The sequence below is a fragment of the Eubalaena glacialis genome, chromosome 1 (assembly GCF_028564815.1).
Source record: "Eubalaena glacialis isolate mEubGla1 chromosome 1, mEubGla1.1.hap2.+ XY, whole genome shotgun sequence".
In the NCBI taxonomy this organism is placed as follows: Eukaryota; Metazoa; Chordata; class Mammalia; order Artiodactyla; family Balaenidae; genus Eubalaena; species Eubalaena glacialis.
The window spans coordinates 240657424-240681405 of record NC_083716.1 but is presented as its reverse complement, the minus strand read 5'-3'; the positions used below and the strand labels follow the sequence as shown (position 1 = coordinate 240681405).

The 23982-nt window shown below is 59.5% G+C and overlaps 1 protein-coding gene across 3 annotated transcripts; it reads right to left on the bottom strand.

Moving 5' to 3' along the window:
- Positions 1-279: 279 nt before the first annotated feature.
- On the bottom strand, positions 280-22044 carry D2HGDH (D-2-hydroxyglutarate dehydrogenase). 3 transcript variants are annotated; one of them, XM_061206577.1, is made up of 10 exons: positions 22003-22044; positions 20462-20829; positions 15497-15554; positions 14126-14265; positions 13174-13367; positions 11852-12020; positions 9757-9900; positions 8333-8475; positions 6831-6996; positions 280-1467 (listed from the first exon to the last, which is right to left on the bottom strand). In XM_061206577.1, the coding sequence occupies exons 2-10, from the start codon at positions 20817-20819 to the stop codon at positions 1208-1210; spliced, it is 1632 nt and encodes a 543-aa protein (XP_061062560.1). In that variant the 5' UTR covers positions 20820-20829; positions 22003-22044; the 3' UTR covers positions 280-1207. The 3 variants fall into 3 exon arrangements, with proteins under 3 accessions (XP_061062560.1, XP_061062569.1, XP_061062576.1); XM_061206586.1 differs by having other exon boundaries at positions 20462-20824; positions 22003-22025; XM_061206593.1 differs by lacking the exons at positions 15497-15554; positions 20462-20829; positions 22003-22044 and adding an exon at positions 14628-14666.
- Positions 22045-23982: the final 1938 nt, after the last annotated feature.

The following is a 23982-nucleotide window of genomic DNA, read 5'->3' as shown; positions in this document are numbered from 1 at the left end:
AGGAGGTCTCTCTGCATCGCAAAGCCCCTCACTGCACATTACCCACGTGAGACCACGCCTCAGGGGCCCGATGAGGCGGGGCTCCAAGTCACACAGTGGGGGACAGGGACGGGGGACATGGCACGGGGATGGGGGACGGGGACAGGGATGCCCTGTCCCCACACACAGACTGCCAGGCCCCGGGTCACTGACGTTCGGGTGCTTGGGGAACAGGGTACACGGGCGCTTCACCTGGGCTTTTATGAGGTTATTTTTCTAAGAACAGAAGGAAGGAAAGTATCGTGATTAATTCCCACTTTTACTGGAAGTTCACAGCAGTCAGAAACAGAAAATGTGTCCAGCCTCCCAGACTGTCTCCACAGCCCGCGCAGCTGCCCCAGGGACCAAGGTCAATGCGGAGGACCCGGTCGGGGTGACTGAAGATGCTTGTGCCGGGCGGGGCTTCCCACCCGGCACTACTGACACTCGTGGTCAAAGCAGAACTGGAAAGACACATCACAGCAAACCACCAAGTGCAAGAAACCAATGCCTGTCTTCCGACAACGGTCTTGCCAACTCATGGGCCTTCTAGAAAACAGGGGAAATGACACCTTCCACAGTGCGGGGCATTCCTGTCACTCTGGCTCAAATGTGACTAAAAGTCATCCGTAAAGCGCCCGATGGCCCAGGCTCTGTTGGTCAGAGCTCCGCGTGGACCCACCTCACGGTGCTCTGCTGCCCACATGGAGTTCATCACCTCTGCCCGGGGCACCTCAGAGGCTCACACTGCGTGGGGGACCAGCGGAAGGACCACCCGTGTCCCCTCCCAGAGCTGCACCCCACAAGGTGGAACCCCAGGGGCCACAGGCAAAGCAGGGGTGACCTGGTCTATTCTGATTGGGCAGAACTGCTCACCCACCTGGCCTGTCCAGGACCTGCAAAGGGACGGAGTGCCCGCCCCGAGGATGGAGTGAGGACCGAGCAGCCCTCTCCACTCGGCCCACCCAACAGAACCGGCAGAGCACCCGGAGGAATCCTGCCGAGAGCCACGTGTCCCAGGCTCCACAGGGCTGGCTCCCCACCGCCGACCAGGGGGCCGGTCACCCCGCCTGCCGCTGGCTCCGTCAGATGGAGGCCCTGTGAGCCCACGCCAGCCTGCGGGCGCGCCCCACAGGCAAAGCCAAGGATCGAGGCCCCCTCCCGAGTCTCCCGCTGACCGCAGTGGGCATCAGGTGCGGGTGGGCAGCGTCTTGTAGGGGTTCAGGATGCCCTTGGGGTCCAGGAGGGCCTTGAGCTGCTGCATGAGCTGCAGGGCCTCGGGTGGCTTGCTGTAGCCAAGGACGTCCTTCTTCTTGAAGCCCAGGCCGTGCTCGGCACTGACGCTGCCCCGCTGCCTGGCCACCCACTCGTACACGTAGGGCTCCAGGGTGCCCAGCAGCGACGAGCTGAAGGCCTCTGCCGTCACGTTGAGGTGCAGGTTGCCGTCCCCTGGAGGGACGCGCAGGTCAGGCTGGGTCCCCCTTTCCCGAGAGCCCCCAGCCCCGCCCCTGCCCTGCCTGGAGGCCACCCGGGGGAGTGCTGGTCCCACCCGCCTCTGCCCTCACAGCCGGCTTCCAGCCCTTCACGTCACTGGCCACTGACCTGCTGGTGACCACTCCCCTCCTCTGGGGGCTGCAGCTCCCTTGGTTTCACGTACTTTTCCCTCCAAGTTCTCCCCAGCCCCCCATCTCCACCCGCACAGCCTACCCCCCAACCCCTCCCTGAGGGCTCCGGACTGAGAGGGACGAACACCCACCCGACCTGCGAGAGCCCTAGGCTGGACCACCGATGCCGCCACAGACCTGGGTCCCCAGTGTCCAGGAGGTCTCAGACCAGGTGACCTGGGGGCCTCTGACCCTATGACCTGGGGCTTCTTAGACCCCCTCCCTCCATGCACATTTGTCAAATGTAGGGAGCAAACCAGGGATCCCTCTCCCACCAAAAGTGGTTCCCGCTGATACCCTCAGGGCGAAGGCTCTAAAAACAAGGGTCTTTCCCAAGGGAAACACTGCAAAGAGAGAAGCTTATCTCCACTGACACTCAGATATCCACACCAGCAGCCAGCCTGCACGGGCTTCCAGCACAGTTCACAGGGCCCCGGTGGCCCCAAGGCCACTCCTGGCTGCGGGCCGGGACCCAGCCCCACTCCCACCCTCCCCACCTCCTGCAAAAGCAAATCACCCCACCTCGGCCTCAAATAATTCCCACAGATACAAGCCTAAGATACATGAGCCCAAAATTGCAAACACATAGAAAAGAAACCATGATGACCAAGACCCGCAAGGACCTACGACCTGGTGATTTCCAGAAATGGAAAATAAATGTTTCACGTGTTTAAAGAAATGAGAGAGAAAAAAATATAAGACACTGACCAGGGAAAGCTTTTAAATACCCAGGCTGATCTTCTAGAAATGAAAAATATGGTCACTGAAATGTCAACAAGCAAAGAGAGATTAATGAAATGGAAAACAAATCAAGCACACAGAGGATCAGAGCTACAGACAACAGGAAATAGAGACAGACGTGTGGGGACATCGTGAGCCCTCGACTGAAGCTCCAGAAAGAAGGGGCGGGTGGGGAGAGACAATATTTGCAGAGACAACAGGGGAGCAATTTCCAAAAGCCAAGCCCACCAGACCCCATCAGGGCATGCCGACGCTCACCTAAACCAAAGCAGAGTGAAGCCAAGGAACCCCGAGGAAAAGGGAAAGATCTTAAAAGGAACAAAAAGGAAAAAAATGGACTCCTTTCAATGGAACCACACTCGCTGACAGCTAACTTTGCAGCAACAGAAGTCAAGACGGCAGAATGATGTCTTCACTCTGCAGAGAACAGAACTGTCAACAGAGAATTTTGAAATCCATTGGAAAAACAACCACTGAAGAACAAAATTCATACATTCTCAGGTAAATAAAATCCGAGACATGCCGTCACCTACTTTCCCACACTAGAGGCAATTCTAAAGGCAGGGCTGTGACCCCAGGTCAAAGAAGGACCAGAGGTGTGGGTGAGTCTAGACAAACACTGACCTCGTGGAGTAATAACAACAGCACTGCTGCTATCTGGGGCTAAAAAACACGATGGAACACACTCCAAAACACAGTGTGTGACCAGGAGCAGATGGTAACATCAAAGTGACAGGGTCCCAAGGTCCCTGCCCCAAGTACTGATCAGGGCTCTCAGGGAAACAGAACCAGCAGGACACCTGCAGATGCACGCAATGTACAGAGTGGGGGTCGGGGGAGGGAGAGGGCTAGGAGGACGGAGGGACAAAGAGAGGTCGATTTTAAGGAACTGGCCCACGACTGTGGGGACGTGGGAGTCCAACCTGCAGGGCGGACCAGCAGCTGGAGACCTGGGGGCACGCAGGTGCTGCAGCTCGAGTCCAGAGGCCGTGGGGAGAATCCCCTCTCCCTCGGGGGACACCTGTGCCTTCCTCTTCAGGCCTTCGACTGCTTAGATGAGGCCCACCCACATCATGGAGGGTAATCTGCTTTACTCAAAGTCTGCCAATTTAAATGTTAATTTCATCTTAAAAATACCTTCACAGCAACATCTCGATTGGTGGTGTCTGACCAAGCATCTGGGCACCACAGCCCAGCCAGGCTGACACACAAAATGAGCCACCACACTGTTTGGGAGGGGGATCATGATACTGATTAACTTCCAACCCTGGGAAGGCAGGACCACCCTGGTAAGGCTACAATTCTAGGGCTACTGCCGAAAGACTAGACAGGCATGATTCCCTCATTAGTAAATGGAAACAAGTTATATGAGAAAAAACACCAACCAAAAGAAGGTAATAAATCAGAGAAAAAGAAATAGAAGAAATGAAGGACAAATAGAAGGCCCAAAGTCAGACAAATCCAGGTCACTGAGTAATTACAGTCTATGTAAATTACAAAATATGCCACCTCAAAACAGCCTGCTTTGGCATACGGATTATTTTGAGCTGAAGGCAATTGAAAAGAACCAGGCACAAGAAAAGCTCTCTGCCCTCCGTCCACCTAAAAGCAGGACATGAGTGTGTAAAGGTGTCCCCACATTCCAGCAAGGTCAGGGTATCCACCTGAGACAACTCTGGCCTCGGTCTACACAAGCCTCACGTCCATTAGCTTCCCCGTGTGTTTATGCACCTTCCCACAATTTGCTGCCTAGAAGTTCTGTCCTCTTTCTTCATCTGTGCCATCTCCAAAGATGTACTGTTCTTTGCTAAGATGCCCTATAAGCCCAAGTTCTAACTGAAACCAAGCAGGACCCTGTGGGGCTCCTGGGCAAGGGAGCCTCTCTGTTCAGCCTCCATGACCTTCCCTGAGCTCCAAAGGGCAGATCCGAACAGCTGCTGATCAGGGAAGGGAGGGGCTGCAGAGACGAGGGAGGAGCAGCCCAGAAACAACAGTGCAGCCCTGGGGCAGGTCCTGGTTCCCCCTCACGGGACGCACAGAACAATGTATTTGGGCTCTTTACAGAACTAAAACCCCCAACAAATGGAAGATGTCAGCATTCTTCATTCCAGAAAAGACCACCTGAGGCCAGATTAAAGGAGCGCAGGCCCTGCACACACCCTAATCTCATCAGCAACCCCACCCTTGAACCATGGCTATAAAACTCCTCAGCAAAACCTCCCGGGTTGGGACCCACAGTTTTTCAGAGCAGGAGCCCGCTGTGTCCCCCTCTGCCTGGCAAAGCAATAAAGCCATTCTTTTCTACTTCACCCAAAACTCTGTCTCCGAGATTCCATTCGGCACCGGTCACCGAGGCCGAGCTTTCGGCATCAAACTGACAGCCCGCGTCTCCTATCTTCAGAATTAGCAGAGGCACCAGGAGAAGCAAAGGGGTCTATTGTCACAGTGGGGGCTCCTCTCGGCAGCCGACAGGCGAGCAGGTTCCAGGAAAGGGGCGGCACAGAGTGCACACTTTACCTGGAAGGTCTGCAGGGGGCACACCCCTCTCAGGCACCCACCAAACGGCCATGGAAACTGGCTGCACCCTGGGCCAGGGACCACGCTTCAACTGAAGATGAGTTCCACCCAGCTCTCTGCCCACAGCACAGTCAACAAGCCCACAATCTTTAAAATGGCTAGAAGACTCCCATATGTTTGGAAATTTAAAGACACAATTCTGCCTACCTCATGGGTCAAGGAAGCAATGACAATGGAAATGAGAAAATATTCAGACCCGAAAGATAATGCAAGTGCCATCAGACAGGGTGGGACCTGGGGCTTCCCTGGTGGCACAGCGGTTAAGAATCCGCCTGCCAATGCAGGGGACATGGGTTCAAGCCCTGGTCCGGGAAGATCCCACATGTCGCGGAGCAACTAAGCCCGTGAGTCACAACTACTGAAGCCCGCATACCTAGAGCCCATGCTCCGCAACTAGAGAAAGCCTACACGCAGCAACGAAGACCCAACGCAGCCAAAAAATAAAAAATAAAGTAAATAAATAAATGTTAAAAAAAAAAGAAAAGAGCACTAAAATCATTAACTTCAGCGGTCTGGTTTTCGTGATTAGCAGTAATATTTTGATATTTGACTACAAAAACTCCTCTATATCCTGGTTCCTCCTTTGCCTCTTTGAAGCCGTCCCTCCGAGCTATCCGACAGGTTGCCTCCCAGCCTATGTCCTCAGTATGGTCCCCGAATAAAACTTAACTCACAACTTTTAGGTTGTGCATTTTTCTTCAGTTGACAGAGACAAGAAACAAACCAAATCAGCAGTTAAATAGCCCCCCTCCCCAAAGGCTGGACATGGCACAACGGAAAAAAAGGAATAATATGAACAAGGTAATGCCAATATACTTGAAGGCTTAGAAGAAATGGACTAATGCCCAGAAAAAAAATTACCACAACCAATTCTGAAGAAAAGGAAAGCTAGGAGAGCCCTCTAGTTGTTAAAGAAATTTCTCTGTAGTCAATCCCACCCCACCAAAAAATACCCATAAAAACCTTCAGGCCCAAATACCTTCATTTACAAATTCTACCAAACATTCAGGGAGAAGGTAATTCCAACCCGACAGACTCTTCCAGAGACGACCCTCAAATCGTTTTAGGACTTTGAGACCAACATCCAGCCTGGACAGAAGAAGGAAGCCTTACAGGCCAGGATGGAGAAAGCCCTACATGGGATAAGTAAACGGGATCAAACAAGACACAAAAAGGATCATGGCCACGCTGGGCTTCTCCTGGGACACAGGCCCACTTGCCCTCAGAGGTCTGGAGTGATGAGCCTTGTTGGCTGGTCAAAGGAAAACCAGCACTGGGCACCTGGGCAGACCCAGAAAAAGCATTCGACAAATCCAACATTCCTCCTCAATTCTTGAAAGTGGAATCCCTCCACTCAAGCGTTCAGAGCGATGCCGGGCCAGGGCCAGCCCTCCACCATGTGCCCCTCACCGCACCTCTTCAAACCCTCACAATCCCAGGAGGCACTGCTGAATCCCACCCTGAAGACATGGATGGGAGGCCCCAGAGGGGCCCGCCCCAGCACACCTGCCCTGTGGACAGGGCTCTGAGACGCCCAGTTCCAAAGGCTGCCGAGAATGAAGGGGAATGAAACAGTTCCTTTCATTTTGCGTGACTTTTCTGCAAAAAATAATTATCTGAACTGGTTTTATGATCCTTCCGTCTGAGGAGGGAGGGGTGAGGCCCCTTCATCAAACCCCGAGACCCCCGCGTTCAGGGCCCACCTCCCGCTGCCCCAGCCAAGACCGGACCCTGCACTCCGCCTCTGAGACGGCCCCAGAGACCGTGTGGCGAGGATGCCCTTCCCCCTCCCGGCCCCGGGTCCCCACCCACACCGCGGGCCGCGCTCACCCAGGTGGCCGTAGCCCACCACGTGCTTGGCGTGCAGGCCGAGGCGGGCCCGCAGGTCACTCACGAGGTCGTAGAGCCTATCCAGGGGCAGCGAGAGGTCGTACTTGTACACATAGCCGTCCCGGCTCAGGGCCTCGGTGATCCTCTCCCTCAGGGCCCACAGCATCTGGAAGTGAGGGGACGGGCACGGTCACCTGCGGCGGGCAGGGCAGCGATGCTGAGTTGCTGCGGGGTGACCATGGGGTCGCGAGGAAACCCTCCAGGTGACAGAAACGTTCTGTGTCGTGACAGGTGTGTGGCTTCTGTCCCAGAGTCCATATGGGACAAGGTCCCCGAATGAGGCCACAGGCTGGCCCCCGGGACCCAGGCACCCAGGGCCCCTCTCGGGACAGTCGGAACAGATCCTGTGACCCCCATGACAGGGCCCCGAGCGAGGGCGGGGGCAGGGCAGGCGCAGGAGGAGCATGGCAGACAGGGGGGACATCCCGGGCCTGGGCTGGGGGACACGGGGAGGGACTGAGGGAGCAGAGAGGCAGGGCGTCCTCATCATGGTCACGCTGTCCTTCGCGAGAACGCCTTCCGTCGCGTCAGAGAACAGAGGGCCTGGGCACGCCCGTCCCACCTGGGCCTCATCCCTGCCCCGCCCTCCACCCCCCACTCCCCACTCCCCACTCCCCATTTCAGGAAACCTCCCGGCAAACCAACTTCCTCAGCAAGGCAAAAGCTCCTTTCTCTTGCTTTTTTAACATACTCCCAGTGCAATGATCACCCCTGAAAAAATAACAATAATTCCTCGCCACCACGGACTACCCAGCCAGTGTCCGGACCTCCCCAGCCGTCTCACAGACTTTTACAGCAGAAGGTCACTCGGCACCCGCCTCCCGCACGCTCATCAGCAGCATCTCCTCTGGCCTGACCCCCTCACACCCGGAGTCCAGCCACAGCCCTGCACGGCCAGCCTGAGCCGGCCGGCCCCGCCCGTCCCCTGTGCCCACAGGCTCCTTGACCCCCGCTCACGTCCACTCACGTCCACCACGTCCACAAGACCTGCTGCCCCCTTGTCTGCCCACCCCCTCTCACTGCGCTCCAATCCCACCCTCTCCAGAAAGTTCTGTCCGGAACACGGCAGGCACCAGCCCCTCAGGGCCTTTGTGCACCTGCACAGGTACCTCACTCCCCACCCCCCATCCATCTGTGCTCAAATGCCCCTTCAGGGACGTCCTCCTGACCCCTCACCCACCCAGGAAGGATGCTGGCCCAGCCCCCTCCTGTGTCACTCGGCCGGGCCCCTGGCACCGACGTTTGAGAACGGGGCTGTGGAGCCAGCAGCCCAGACAGGGCAGGACCAGAGGGGGCACCGAGGTAGGTGGCACCACCCCCCAGGGATGGGGCACCCAGCCCAGACAGATGGCCCAGCTGGGGACACCCGCTCACGCTCAGCCACAAGCCACAATCTAACTTCAGGCGTCATGGGAAGGACGAGGACCGCAGCCTTCACACACCTTGATCCTCCTCTGATCGGTGGCCAGGGTCCCGTCGGTCACCAGCCCCGAGCCCAGCACCTGCTCCAGGAAGCCGCTCAGCTTCTCCGCATCGTGCCCCGCCCCGGAGCCCGAGGTCTCGATGAGGACGTAGAACGGACTTTCTGGAGGGGGCAGAGGGAAAGCGGAGGGGAAGGCGGTCGGCCGGGAGCCAGGACAGGTCTAGGCCAGCCGCAGCTCTAGTACCCCTGACGGCTCTCATGTTGCCCGCAGAGCAGCCGCTGGCTACTCGGGCTGAATTTCAGACAGTTTAAAAATAGGTCTTTCACTGTAAGAGAAACCATGCCCCCTGGAGACACCAAAAAGCTGTACTCTTGGTGCCTGGATAGGGCGGGGGGCGCCCCAGGGGCTCCTCTTACCAAACTGTAGGCTAAAGGGGAGGCCCAGCGTTTTGCAATGGCCAATAACACCCCAGGGGCCCTCCAACCATCCAGGGACCTTCCGCCCCTACCCCCCAGGGACCCTCCATCTTTCCAATGGTTGTACATGTCTTATTTCTCTAGCCTGGACGGGTGGTTTCCTATTTTATACGAAAACAAATACCTCAGTAAAAATTTAAAGCATAGAGTTCTTTCCACATTTATGACTATTATGGACTGAACTGTGTAACCGCCCAGCCCAAATTCCCACGGTGAAGCCCTAATCCACCCCTTATGTGACTGTATTTGGAAATTAGGCCTTTAGGGAGGTAATTCAGGTTAAATGAGGTCCTAAGAGTGGGGCCCTGATCTTTCAGGGCTGGTGCCCTCATGGGAAGAGGAAGAGACTCCAGAGGTCTCTCCCACACACACACAGAAGACACCCCATGAGGACCTTCACCAGAACCCAACCCCGATGGAACCCTGGTCTTAGACTTGCAGCCTCCAGAACTGGGGGAAATAAATTTCCTTTTTTAAGGCTGTAGTGTTCTGTTAGGGCAGCCTGGGGTAAGACAACGATCATTTCTTCCGGGTCAATTCCAGAAGTGAAAATACCAAGGTGTACAGCTGCATGGACTTAGCTTTACACAGAGCGCGGACTACAGACCTGGGCGTGACGCGCTCACTGGCTGAATCAGAACGGGCTGGCTGAGCTCCGAGGGCCAGCACTTCGTGCGATGACACCTCTCCCAGCGCAGGAGCCGGGAGGGCGCCCCTGACTGTGCGTCTGGCTGTTCCAAAGACCCCAGGGCTACAGCACGGCCGACAGCATTCGACTGAACTCCGGGGGCGTACGTAAAACGAATTTCCGGAAGAATTCTGCTCTTAACAACTACGGGGATACGGGAACCGTGGCGATGCTCTCTGCCATCTCCTACTTCACGGACAGGACGGAGGCTCCGATCAGCCCACACATCAAACGGCACAATAGGGGCGGTGGGCGCTGCCAGCAGGCGGGGACAGTACCTTGCACGGGGCAGGCGAGACGGAGGTGGAGCCCGACCAGCTTCATGCACTCGGCGTCCATGAACTCGAATGCGGACAGGATCTCGCCCAGCATGCCCCTGCAGGTGCAGAAGGTCTGCAAAACCTCAGCAAAGCCAGGACAGCCTGCAACAGACATGGAGAAAGGACAGGCGAGCTGGTCATGCGGAGGCAGGGCCTCACCTACGGGCCCACCTGAGCCCCCTTTCAAGCAGCAAAACCAACCTGTCTCCTGGCAACAGTGCCGCTGAGCTGGGCAGCCTTGCGGAGCGGGACAAGCCACCTGGGTCAGCCACCACGTCATAGGTCATAGGCATCGAAGAGGAAGAGAAAAGCCTGCCTGAGAGCCCCGACGCTCGGGAAAGCCACTTGGAAAGTCCACAAACACAGGGCCAGCAACGGGCCGCCCCGGAAAACGGCTTAGCTGTGTGTCCCTGACGACACCCAGGGCCCAGCAAGTCGTTCAAGGCACATTTACTGACCCTCGAGCTCTCCGTGGTGTCCCGGTGCCTGGAGCTGACCACCAAGCGGCCCAAGGCAGAGAGGGGACGTGGATATGTCAGCAGCGGGGGAGGGGTGGGCACACTTGGCCTTTCAGGGCAGGGATGGGAAGGCACTGAGAGGTCGTGTGGAGGTCAGGGAGGAGGGTCCGGAGACAAGATCCAGCGAGTGAAGCTCAGGGGCTGAGGCCCAAGGAACACGTGCAGGCCCCCCAGCTGGACGCAGGGCTGGACATGGCGGGTTTGGCGATATATGAACCCCAGCCGCAGGGAGCGTTAGTGAACTGGAAACAGATCAGAAGAAACCTTCCAGAACGCATCACAGAGTGAGACAGGATGGAAACTCGGGTGCAGGTAAGACACAGGGAGGGTGGACAGACTGATAGGCTCTATCGTGCATCTAATCGCAATCCTGAGAGGGGAGCAAAACGGGGGCAACCGCTGATGAGGGGGGGTGGCAGGAAACTTCTGGAAGTGGGAGAACCAAGCCATGGGTTTAAGAAGTTCAGGAAACCCAGAGAGAAAAAGAAACGTACTCTCACATGCAACACACCGAGACCCATAAAACGCCAAAGGTAAAGAGAAAATCTTTAAATCGGCCAAAGAAAAAGAGAGAGAGTCCCTCAGAGCAGCGGCACAGAGGACGGCTGGCTGACGCCACCAACAGCCACGGAGCCACGCGGAGTGACGCCCTCACAGGACGAAAGGGCACAGATGCCAGCCTGTGCTCGCGAGAGTGTCTTCCAAGAATGCGGTGAAATGGAGATGGTTTTGGACAGACTCAAAGCGAGAACTCACAGCAGCAGGCATCCACGACAGGAAGTGACGGAGGACATGTTCACGAGGCACGTGGCCTCTGGAGGAAGGCCTGACGCAGGGGACGAAGAAAATGGCACGTGTGGAAAGTAACAGTAAGGACCACCAGAGATCAGAGACTGACGGACTCAAGACAAGAACCCGTGCGTGGTGGGAGCCACCGCGGGCCCTGGATCCCGCCGCCAGGCAAGGTGCGGGGACCTCCCAGAGACGGGCCTCTGGACCAGCAGAGGAGCGGAGGCCGCGGTTAACCTAACGCAGCTGAACAACGGCGGGAAAGGAGATGCAAACAGGTGATGGAGGGATCGGAACAAAGCAGACATGAGCCCGTTTTTCAAGCCTGCTGTGAAGGGAAGCAGAGAACGTGAACGGCCGGCGAGGGAAATGTCCCAACGCGTTCGCAGAGACAGGTGGTCCAAGACAGGGGAGGCGAGCAGCTGGCTTACAGAGGGTACTACTTACTGCCCCCCCCAACCCCGTGATGAACAGACTCGTGCCCTTGATCTTGCGCCAAACCACATCATTTCCCTGTGAATCTTACTGCATAAGCTGCCTAAATAACAAACGCTGGGTGGATGAAATGTGCAAAGCCCCGGTTTTGTTACGGAATAGAGTGTGCTCTGCCCAAACCCCACTGCGGACACCAACAAGGCCAGGTCCCAGAACCTTTGGAAACAGCGAGAAGCCCGGAGAAACAGGAGGGACCGCACACGGCAGCGCAGCCTGAGAACCCGCTCGAGAGACAGACGGAGGGCACCTACCGAGGAAAGCCACGTTCACAGCGCTGGGCTTGGGTGGACACAAGATGGACACGGCAGTGATGACCCCCAGGGTGCCCTCCGACCCGATGAAGAGCTGCTTCAGGTCATAGCCCGTGTTGTCCTTCCGCAGGGATGTGAGGCAGTTAAGGATGGTGCCGTCGGCCAGCACCTGGGAGGGAGCAGAGACGGGCACTCTTGCATCAGCCCACGGCCCCAGCAGACGCCCTGGGGAGGCCGACCCAGCCCAGGGCACCCTGAGAAAGCTGAGCCAGTCATCAGTCCCCCGCCCCACTTTGGTCCAGGAACACAGGGGTCCCTAGGGTGGCACCAGGCCTGAAGTCACCCCAACAGGCTGAAAGAGGGGCTTCTCTTCCCTGGATGCAGTGACGATGCCCCACCACCACCACGATCAGGAAGCTCAGGGCCCAGTGCTCACGGGAAGCTGGCCCAAAGCGGGCACACCTGGGGTGCAGGAGGGCGCACCGGGGTGGAGTAGGGCAGAGAACGGCAGTGCATCAGGCCCCCCACCCCTGCACTCCTCATCCACAGGCCCCTCGGTCATGCTCTGTAAGCCCGTCCTGAGTCTTGCTTGGTTCATTTAGTCAGAAGCTTAGTGAAACATCTTGTGAAAATGAGAAAGTGAGTTACAATAAAAAACAACCTGCGTCCAGAGGATAAAGCTACGGGAACCTCGTGATTTAGCAGATGGAAGTCGTTCCCTCCTTGGGTAAACAAAGGGCCCTTGCTTTAGAAAGCCCCGAGGTGTGCTTCACAGACTCAACAGCCCTAGGGGTGGTGACGGTGGCGCCACGGGGCTCCTCTGAGCACGAGCCACCAGGAAGCTGGCGGGCGGAATGCTGCTGGTCCGGGAACCTGCTCGAGCTTCCCACGGCAGCTCCTCACAGGGACAGCAGGGCAGCGGACACGCCATCACCTCGTGGGAAGCCAGAAAGTGGGGTGCTACGTGTAACCCCCAAGGCCCTGCTGGGACCGAGAGGAGACCGGGGCTGGTACAGTGGGAACCTGGATCTCCAGGCTGGGACGAGGCCCCATCCCCGAGGTGGCCTCATGCACCTGCGCCACCCGGGGCCCAAAAGGGCAGCCCCCATGCTGGACCTGCACCACCCCAGGTGTCTGCAGGGAGCAAGGGTGGACCTGGCAGGGGGTCTCACCCAGAGACCTTGCATGCTGACCACTGGGAAGGTCAGCCACCCTGGGACCGACCTGGCGGCCAGAGCGAGCCTGGCCAATGTCACTGGAAGCAGGGCCAGCGCCCCTGGCAGCAGGGCCAGCGCCGAGCCGCGACAGCGTCCCCGGCTCACCACTTCCAGCCCCAGGACCGTCCCTCGCAGCGAGCCGTATCGCAGAAACCGCAGGCCGCCTGCATTGGTCGCCACGTTCCCCCCGATGTGGCAGCTGCCCTTCGCCCCGAGGTCCAGCGGCATGACAAAGCCCCGCTCCTCCACATACCGGCTCAGCTCCTCCAGGACGCAGCCCGCCTGGCAGACCAGGACCCCTGTCAAGCAACCAGAGCGCCCGCGGGAACTCAGCTCAGGACCAGCCGGACCACGCGGGGGGCCCTGCAGGCGAAAACCCCCAGAAGGGGTGTCCGCCCGGAACCCGGGCGAGGAGGAAAAGGGGCGTGTCCCCCATCCCTCCCCAGAAGATGTCTTCGTGAGAAAAGAAAAAAAACAGTGAGGCAAAATGGAGGAAAAAAACTTCACATACACCACACCCCCACACACACATACACGCTTATGCAAGGGAGCCGTAAACGGAGGGCTGCTACAAGGCTGCGGCTCTCAACTGTGGGGGTGATTCTGCCCCCGGGTACACGTGACAATTCTGGAGGCGATCTGGGTTGGAGGTGCTGCTGGCATCGAGTGGGTGGAGGCCAGGGTGCTGCTCGACACCGCCCGGTGTCCAGGTACCCCTGCCAGACAGCACGATCCACCCAGATGTCCTGCCCGAGAGGCACCGACTCGCCGTTGCCGGGCCCCGAGCTTCATGAGCAGGGAGCCCCGTAGACGCCTTGCACGCCCTGGGAAGGACCGGCAAGGTCAGGACATGTCAATCTGAAGGGGCCGCGGGGACAGCTCAAGCCCAAGGGGTGAGTCACCCCAGTAACCAACTGAATAACAGGCCCCCTGCAGACGCCCCTGGGGGCCCGGCTCGGGTGGAGTGGTGGTGGCCTCTGGGCCCTCCCCGGCCCGGGTCCCCCATGGCCCAGCCCCGCGGCTGAGAGGGAAGGTCCTGACGGGCAGCTGGCCTTACCGGACACGTTGTGGAAGCTGACGATCTGGTTCATGAGGGCGGTGGACACGATGATCTCATCAAAGACGGGGGTACTGCCCCCCACCATGCCCGTGTTGCCCCCCTGTGGGCTCACGGCCAGGTTCCTCTCGTGACAGTACCTGGGACACGCACAGGACCAGCGTCAGGGCCCCTTTCCCACACCAGCAGCCCAGGGGGACACTGTCGGGGCTGTGAGACCCCAAGGCCCTCCTGCCGCAGCCTCGAGGGGGTGCTCCTCGGTCCCCACGCACAATGGGAGTCTGAGGGGACAAACGTCCATCACACGACCCCCCGGGGAGCTGGCGGCCGGCGTCTTCCCAGATCATGGCTGAGGCCCCAGCTGCCCTGAGACGCCACTGCTCCAAGTACAGACAGTCCGAGCAACAGCTGCCGCCCTCCCTGTTCACCTAAAGAGCCGCAGCCCCCAGGCACTCCGGGCCCCCTCCCACCTCCACGCCCCACGTCTCCTCTCCCCTTTAACCTTGGCCGCATGCCCCTTCCTCGCCCACCGCCCTCCAGACAAACGTCAGCCTCATCAGCAGCACCTCGTCCCCAACCAGGCTCCCACTGCGCCAAGACCTGAAGCGACAAGGGCCCCGATGGGTCAGGATTTGGGCAGCAGGGCACCTGCCCCGAGAGGCAGGCTGCCCACGTGCGTCAAAAAAGCCTCCTGCCGCGCGGTCAGCCTCCAGCCGTGGCTCTGACAGAGAAGGCTGGGGCGCCCGCCCACCTGCCAGCTATTCTGACGCACTGGACACATGTCAACGTGCCACCGTGGGGACAAAGCACTCACAGGGCGCACACCTTCCATGCAATGAAAGTGGCGTGGGAGAATAATTAGCAACAAGAGATGGGCACGGATATTGCCAAATGGAAGGGAAAAAAGACTCTGACACTGTAGATACAATGTGGTAACATTTAAAAACCCTCACCCGCGCAAGAAAGATGCTGAGCTAACACACCAAAAGGTCATCGGTGGTTTTCTTTGGAGGGGAAATTACTGGTTGCTTTTGCATTTTTTTTCTTTATGGTTTTGTACGTTTTCCAATTTTTCTATAATCAACACGAGAGTGTATTGATATAAAACATCAAAGAACACATTTCTCAAGAAAAGGTCTGTCTCCTTCCCTGCTCTGCGCTTCGAGTCTGCAGCCGCTCCCCACCCGAGGCCCACCTGGTACCCCAAGGGTCCAAGATTCCGGGCTCAGCCCTGCTCAGGCTGGCACTGCCCCCGCCACCTCCCCGGCCCCGGTCACCGCCCACTTCACGGGGTCTGCCTGTTCTGCGTCCTGTGCCTGTGAGGAAACCACTGGTGAGCGACACAGGAGAGAGAGCGGGCAGGGCGTGTACCTGAGGATGTGCGCCACCTCCTGGGACGTCCGGGGCCTCAGCAGCACCTTGCTGGAGCCTGCAAGACAGAAGCCGCGCGGTCACCCCGCAGCGGGGGCGCATCCCACCTCCTGGCGGAGCTGGCCCACAAACCTCAAGGGCCAAAACCCGATGGCAGAAGCGGCCCGTCTCTAGCTGGAGGAGGTGGAGGGCCAGTGGGTGGTGGTCTGTGGTCCTGAGCTGGGCCCTGGGAAGCAGGGTGGCTGGGCCCTGGGGCAGGGGCATCTGCCCGGCTTCCCCACTGAAAGTTACTGGGTTTCCCTTGTAATTAATACGTGTCTCGTGCAGAGACACTTGAGGTTACGTCAATACCCTGTCGCCCCGCAAACAGTCGCCCGTGAACTTTAGCGTCTGTTGACCATCCTTACCTGAATCTGTTCTCAGGACAGGTACCAGAGGTGATGTTTCTAAATCCATCCATCCGCCCGCATTCGAGTCAACCTTCTGCTGTAAGAAGGGGCCTCCCCTTCCCTCTCACGTATTTGTGTCCTTGGCTATTTAATCACAGTAGTGCGGGCTCATGGGTTCTTAGGTTGTTCATTGGTTACAATTCTTTGCTGTCACGATGTATTTGCTGTCCAGCCGTGGCCTCGTCTGTCGGCATTCCTGACCACTGCCTCCAAGACAATCAAGTCTCTTTCCACCCTTTCAATTTTGTGGGAAGTATCAGTACTTTAAGTAGCTAAGAGGCTGCAGGAGGACAGGGGGGCGTCTGGCAGGTGTTCCTGCTGGTCTGTGACTTCATGGAGCTCTGAGATCGGGCTGTAGTTTCTACCTTACCCTTTTTTATTCTGAAAGCCATTTCTCACTTGCTTTGCATCAAATGAACCATGTCTGCCCAGGCAGCTGGCTGTTGGGCATCCAGACCTTCAGGACAGCACAGTCCAGGGACCCTGGTCACCCCCGAGGCTCCTGTCGGTTTCACTCACACACTGTTTCTCAGCAACACCTGAGTGCCCACCCTATGTGCCCTGTGATGGGCACAAAGAATAAAAACAGACGAGTTCTCCCGCCCCTGGGAAGTTTACTTTCTCATGGGGGAAAGGATAAGAAAATGGTCCAACGTGTTAATAAGGGGAGCCTACAAAGAGAACGGAGCACGGAGCAGAGAATCATCAGAGGCAACTCGGGGGAACCGCCCAGGACCGGAGGGAAGGAGCGTCCAGGCCGGACAGGCCGGGACGCGCAGGCCAGCGAGGGGACAGGCGGAAAGGCCGGCTGCACAGGCTCAGAACACCACCCCACTGCGGCCTTCCTCCCTCTCAACACCCTCACAGTGCTCTGGGGGCTGTCCCTGCAGGTGGACCGCCCTGGATCCCAGCTCGCTCAGCACCCCGCCCACCACCTGCCAGCAGCATCCCAGCGTTTCCAGGTGCCTCACCCCCAGGAGGCCATCCGCTCTCCTTGCCTCCTGAGCGCCCAGAGCCCTGGTGCAGCTGCTCCTGCGGCTGCCGAGACTCCTGCCTCTTGCCTCTGCTTCCCCTGCAGCACTAGGGCACTGACCCCTCTCCCTCCCTCAGGACGCCTCCGGGCTTGGGGTGCCAGAGGCGCCCTCCTCCCCAGGAGCCTCGTCCAGGCACCCTCCTCACGCACACGAACCTGGCGGTACCCCCGGTTCTCGGTCTCCCAGCCGAGTCCCGGGGATGTCAGTGCCCACCGACCTCAGGGTCAGCACAGCATGCCCGGCTGCTGCCCCCTGCGTACGTCGTACGTCGGGGCTGCTTGCACACGAGGGGGCAGAGCTGAGGCCCAGGACCTCCTGCCCACCCTCCGCAGGAGCCTGCTGGCCGGGCCATGGAGACTGTCAACAGCAGGACTCAGACCTGGCCTCCTGGCGTCCAGTGGCCCGCAGAACAAGCTGCCCCCCGCCCCAGCATCTGCACCGCCCACGGGACTGTGGCCCCCCCCACCCGACGCTTCCTCGAGGACGTCCCTCCTGTCCCTGTGTCATCCACATTTCCCTCTCCACCTGGTCATCCCCGATGACACCACAAACCTGCCGAGACGGCGCTCTCACCCTAGAACTAAAGACGGAAAGTCCCTTCTCTTGACCCCCCAAGCCCTGCAAGCCCCACCCATTTCTCTGTCCCTCTTGGTCCCTCACACCCCAGGACCGGCTCCAGGGGAGCATGCATCCCTTTCACGCCACGGAGAACCTCCCACGTGTCCCCAAGGACGCCCACGTGACCCATCTCAGCCTGTCCCTGCGGCCGCATCTGACCCCACAACCCCGCCTCCCTGCCTTTCTTCCCCCGACCCCTGGTGCTCCACCCCTTTGGCTGGCCCCTCGCCCCTCCACTGACCACAGCGGTCATCAGCCTCCTCGGAACGCCCGGTGTTGCCCCGCCCTAGACCTCAGACTAGCTTGCTCCACGGCCCGACAGGCCCCCTCGAGTGGCCATGTGAACGCGTCCAAACCCAAACTCCTGGTTCTCCCCGTACAGATTCACCCTTCCGGTCACCTTCCTCATCAACTCAGCAGATGGGTCCAGTGTTTGCTACTGTTCAGGCCAAACATCCCTGTGTGCCTGCCGTCTTTCCCTCACACCCTCATCCAGCCGTCAGCCAACCTCCCTTCCAGACACACCCGGAGCCAACCGTTCGTTACTCAGCGGCCAGCCCCACCCCGCCCAGGCGCCCGGCCTCTCGCACACCCACCGCGGCCGGTCACAGCGCAGGCCCCCTCCGCTGTGGCCCTCCGGCCGCACTCCCCATCAGCTCGCAGGAAAGGTCAGGACGCACGGGGCCCTCGAGGCCTCGCTGACCCGTCCCTCCCCGACCTCCCCCCCTCCATCCGCTCCGGCCGCTCATGGGGTCTCGGGTCTCACGGCTCCTCCAAGGAGCCCAGCGCAGCCCTGCTCTGAGGCTTTGGCTGGCTGTTCCTGCTCTAGGAACGCCCTTCCAGAGGCTTGCCCCGGTCGGAGAAAGGGGCCTGTGCTGCGGGGGCCTCCAGGGCACTCACGGCCACGTGGAGCGCAGCCCACTCCCTGCTCCCGCTGCCTCCCCCAGGCCAGCCTCGTGTCCATCTGCACGGCCAGGGCCCCAGCCCTTCACTCGGTGCAGGCGCAAAGTTTGTGGGGTTCACCCACGAGCGAGTGGTCTAAGTTTTGAAGGAAGAAATACTCAATAAGTTTCCTTTTCAAATAAAATCTCACTTTTTAAGAAAAATTAAAAGACCCTAATCAGCTTTTGCTAGCTTACATTTTCTACGTAACTCTGAGATTAAAATGATCAAAAATTTAGACAGGCTTTCTCTCCAAAAGAAAGCCACATAAAGGAGTATTTCGACAAAAATTCACCAAGTCCCCCAACAGACACCCACTGAGCAGCCGCTGGGCCCTGAGCCCTCGGACTCAGAGCTGAGCAGGCCCCGTGCGGCCCTCCCGAACCCAGGGAGACAGGAAGCCCGGAGGGGGTCCTCCACGCGGGCACGCAGGGCAGACTGCCCACTGCCCGGCCCCCAGGAGGGCGGCTGACAGGGAGAAGGGCCCCCAGGAGACTGCAGCCCCCGCCCGCTCGGGGCACCCCGGAGCAGGAGCACGCGGGCCTCGGGGACGAGCAGGTGGGGCGCCCTGCGTGGGGCTGGGCACTGAGGTCCGTCCACCCAGACAGCAGCACCAAGGCGGGACCGCGACCGGCCTGGCTGAGCCAGGGTGGGCATCACCCTCTCAGGCCTCCAGGATCACGGCCTGCTGGGCGGGGCCTCTCAACGGGGCAGCGCTGCCCCTGTGGGCAGGGCGGGGCTGGACGCCCTTCCACTCGAGAGCGCCCCAGCAGAGAAGTAGAGCCGAAGGCTGTTCAATGTCTCAGGCCTCCCACAGGGGCAGGGCCGCCCCGTTATCTGCGCCTCCGCCCCAGTTCCACTCGCTCAAGCCTCTGCACTGTGGTTTGGAACCTCACTCGAAGGTTTTCCCGCCGGCAGCACAGCCCTCAGGGTGTCCGAGTCAACAGCACAGCACACCCTCCACTACTCTATTCCAGTCCCGAGTGCGCTGGATCCAGGCCCAGCCTGAGGACCTGGCCGCCCAGCGTGTCCTGGAATTACAGGTTTAAATATGTCACCATGTTGTAAATTGCTTGTCTCCTAGCTCTCCTTAATATTGTAGCAAGAACATCATGTTGGTTTCTGTAACTAAAGAAGTAGGTCACGTTATCTCTGAAATCATTTCAGAAGAGAACACAGGGTATTAGGAAATCTCTGTTATCAAGAGGGTGTGCTGGGTCCAGGAGGAGAACCGCTGGCACAGTGGAGGAGAGGGAGCTGCACTGGGGAGAACAGGCCTCCCAAAAGATGCGTCCACCTCCCACCCCTCAGAACCCGCAAATGTGACCTTATTTGGATAAAGCGTCTTTACAGGTGTAATTAAGTTAAGGATCTTTGAGATGAGATCATCCTGATAAGGGTGGGACCTCAATCCAAGGACAGGCATCCTCACAGGAGAACGGAGAGAGGACACAGGGGAGAGGCCATGTGAGGACAGAGGCAGAGACTGGAGTGATGCTGTCACGAGCCGAGGTCACCTGGATCCCCCGGGAGCTGGAAGAGGCAGGAAGGGCCCTCCCCTGGAGGGAGCCCTGCCCACGCCTGGATCTCAGACTCTGGCCTTGAGAATGGAGAGGATAAATGCGTCGTTTTGAGCCTGGTTTGTGGTTCTTTGTTACACAGTGGCCCCGGGAGACTAATGCAGGCGCTGAGAGGAAGTGAGCAGTAGTTAACACACACCCCCACCTCGGAGCAGCTGCGGGGGGGCGGGGGAGGCGCTGTTTCATCTTTTAATGTGTAGATGTCGGGCATAAGAAAAGCGTTAGGTGACGCCACCCAGAGCTCCTCCACCCAATGCTCCTCACCGGCCTCACCTCATCTCATGCTGTTTCTCAGGCCCACCCGCCCCGCCAAGCAAGAAGCATGAACAGACCCTTACTCACCTCGGACTGTCCTCAGCCAGTCCACATTGGGAGCCTCCAGCTCCTCTGGGTCTGTGATGACCCTGCCAGGGACGATGCGCTCCAGGGCAGCCAGGTCGTCCTCAGACACCACGGAGAAGGGCAGCCGCTGCACGGAGTAGCGCTCCCGGGTCAGCATCACCTCGGGAGCACAGGAGGATGCCGAGGAGCTGCCTCTTCGAACGAGGGGGCTGGTGCCCGTGGCCCCCCAAGGGCCGCCCGGCCCAGGGATCCTGGACGCCCCTGCCCATGTCCTCTGCTGTGCGGAGACTCCCTGAGCGCAGGCCGCCCGCCACCAGAAGAGCCACGCAGGCCACCTGGGCGCCAGACGGGACATCATCGATCCTGCCCTGAAAAGCAAGTGACTGGACCTGGAACTCTGGAATACTACGGAGCAACGGAAAGGGAAGCACCTGCTGGGGAGAGACCTCGGCAGGGCCCAGGCCCAGGAAAGGTCCAGAAACAGACAACAGTTTCCACGGTGGCGGTGGCGGAGTGAGATTGGACCACCCAGGAGATGTGGGCTGGTGGCGGGGGGGGACAAGGGACACGAGGCCTTCACCCTGACCCAGTGTGGAGTCACCTCCTGACAAGTCACTGAGATGTACGCCCTTGGCTGAGGCCACCCCTGGGTGTCAGCTTTTAACATCTGCAACAACCATATCTCCCTTTTACCCCCCTTCCTTCAGAACAAACCAGGAGTTAAGGTGCTAAAAGGAAAGGGACAGATACCACTGAATCGTACACTTAAAAATGGTTAATATGATAAATCTTATGTTTCGTGGATATGTTACAAGTTTAAAAACCACGGAATCAAAGAAAGTGGGGGCGGGAGGAAGTTCCTCTGGCTGCCCACGGTGGGAGAGCCGGGATTCGCACAAACACCACACAGCCCTGCAGCCCCCCGGGGAGGGGGGAGGGGTGGAGTACCCGTTTTCTGGATACTTCCACCTCACCTGGTGCTCAGAAAACCTGAGTCGGCACCGGGGGCAGCGTTCTCGCGTGGGTTCACACCCGCTGTGTGACCCTGAGAAAACGAACGAGCCTCTCTGTGCCTTGATGCAGCATGTGCCTCACCGGTGGGGGTGAGGATTAAATGAACCACGGACGGTGACCCGCACCGTTAGGGGGTACGCGGTACAGGTGGGCGAGCTCAGGAAAGGAACTTGCTGGGACCCCCGACTGGGACCAGGAGCTTGGGGCCACGGCCGTCGGGCCAGCCCACAGGTGACCACCAGGGGCCAGGAGGGGCCGCCCCGGCTGGGAAGCAACGGCTAATCGCGGTGGCCCCGGCGCACCCGGGGGCGCAGAGTCTTCCGGAGGGCCCGGAGCGCGCGGCCTGCGCGATCACATGACGGGACCAGCCCGGGCGGTCGGGCCCAAGGACCCCGCGGGCGCCCGCCCCGCCGCGATTGCGCGCGCCCGCCGCCCCGGACCCGCGCCCCGCAGCCCCGCAGCCCCGCAGCCCCGCAGCCCCGCAGCCCCTCAGCCCGGACCCCGGGCGGCCGCGCGCACGCACTCACGTCCGCGTCCCCGCCGCAGGCCTCGCGCCGCCACAGCAACAGTGGGCGGGACGGGCGGGACTGCGCCTGCGCCGGAGGCCCCGGCCCCGGGCCCCGCCCCCGTCCCCGGGCCCCGCCCCTGATGCCTCCAGACTCCTGCGCCCTGGTGCGCGGCTTGATGCATTTTCCACGGGGGGACAGCTGGCCTTGACCCGCGTTGGCACCGGCTAGCGGGGGTCCCAGCGCACCCTCCCACCCCTTCCACGAGGACTGGCCCCGGGTGAGAGCGTAACTGCTCACTCCTCCATCCTACGGGCGGTCCCCAGGGGACTCTGGCTCACCCCCCTCCTCTGCCCCAGGGACACCCTGGCCCCCACTCTGGCAGAAGAGCAGACATCTCTGCAGGTCAGGTACGCACTGCAGGCAGGCCGAACCCGCGGAGCTCCAGAAGCTGCCTGCCCAAGCATTCTTTAGTGAGGGGGCCTCAGAGGAGCTGGGCTGGGTTGGTGACCCGGCTGCAGGAAGGCCTGAACCACACCAGGAGGGAAGCAGCCTCTCCAGCCTGCCGCCTCCTCTGGCCCCTCCAGGTCTGCACCTGCCCGGTGCTGGGCTGCCGTCTGCAGCTCCAGTGCACCCACCCAAGGGGGACAAAGGGAGGGGGGAAGCTTCCGGCCTGATGGATGTTCCTCACCCCAGCAGCACGGTGCCAGTTCCCAGCCGCATCACGTTCCCTCAGGGGTGCCCCAGCTCCATGGGGCACCCCTTCCTGGGGCTCCTGAGGCCCGGGGCCACCCAAGTAACACCTGCTCTAGGTGGCCGTGCTGCGGCCGGCCCTCCTCCGAGCTCTGAATCCTAATCAGCGCCCCTCCTCCAAGCAGCCAAATCCAGACTCCAACTTCCTCCCCCTACCCCGCCCGCCCCCCCCTCGCCGACTTAGGGATGGCAGCTGCTTCCTCTAATTACTGTTACCTCAGTGCTCCCTTTTTGCTTTTTCAGCCCTGGAATACCCTCAATTAAATTGTTACAATAACTAACAGGGGTTTCTACTTTGCTGACTAGCACAGTCCCTAGTACCCAGAGTAGAGTTCTCTTCCCACCCTCTGGCCCCCACGTGTCCTACCAAGGCGTCTCCAGTATGTGTCTGGCTCATCAGTTGCAGAGTTCTTGGTGAGGCAGACAGGAGGGATGTTCCGTGGGATGCTAGGATGACGATCCCTGGCCCGGGGACTGCGGAGAGCGAGCGTATGTACATGGCCCAAGGCAGGGCCGGGACGGTGTGCTGCCAGCTCGGCCAGGTATCAACAGAACAAAGATTCTGGTGGTCCCTGCAGATTGGCACTGGCCAGATCAACAACTGCCTGTCACCTGCCAAGAGTATACGTTCTGCTCTGGTAACCATGCCTTATCAGGAACAGCAGCTGCAGCGGGGGTCTCACCCACATCTTCAGTAAACCATACTCCTTAAGCCCGCCCACCTCTTCACAGGTAAGTTAATGGGGTGTGCTAGGAACATCACCCCTGACCTTCCCGTCAAGGAGACATCCTGCTTTTCGATTATGCCCTGGCAGGGAGAGGACACTCTAGGCCTTCCACTTGGCCCTTCCTACCGTGACGACCCTCGCTCCACAGGTCAACGTGGCCATCCTGCCAGCCATTACGTCTGCCTATTTCAATGACACACTCAGGCACTGGGAAGATAACCACAGAGGGGCCTGTGGACCCATCCAGACAAATGTTACCTAACCACCTGATTGCCGTGGGCCCTCACTTTGACTAGACCAGTGGCATCCTGGACCTCTGGGAATCAGCAACAGTGCAGACTAGCACCCCACCCCCAAAACAAAGAGCTGGTGCCTCCTTTTCCCAGGCAGGCAGCCCTGGTGTGCGTGGGGCAAGATGGTGCAGGGAGAGGCAGGTCACAGGCCTTCCTCCAGAGCCGAAGGCTCCCCTCCAGCCAAGGACCCGAGTCTGTGCTTCATCTGGAAAATGGCCCAGCTCTGC

Coding starts and splice junctions, on each gene's coding strand:
- D2HGDH (XM_061206577.1), bottom strand. CDS start 20,819: ATGATGTCCCGTCTGGCGCCCAGGTGGCCTGCGTGGCTCTTCTGGTGG. Junction 14,266..15,496: donor GAGGTGGCGCACATCCTCAG/GTACACGCCCTG, acceptor TGCGTGTCCCAG/GTACTGTCACGAGAGGAACC. Junction 13,368..14,125: donor CAGCTTCCACAACGTGTCCG/GTAAGGCCAGCT, acceptor GTTGCTTGACAG/GGGTCCTGGTCTGCCAGGCG.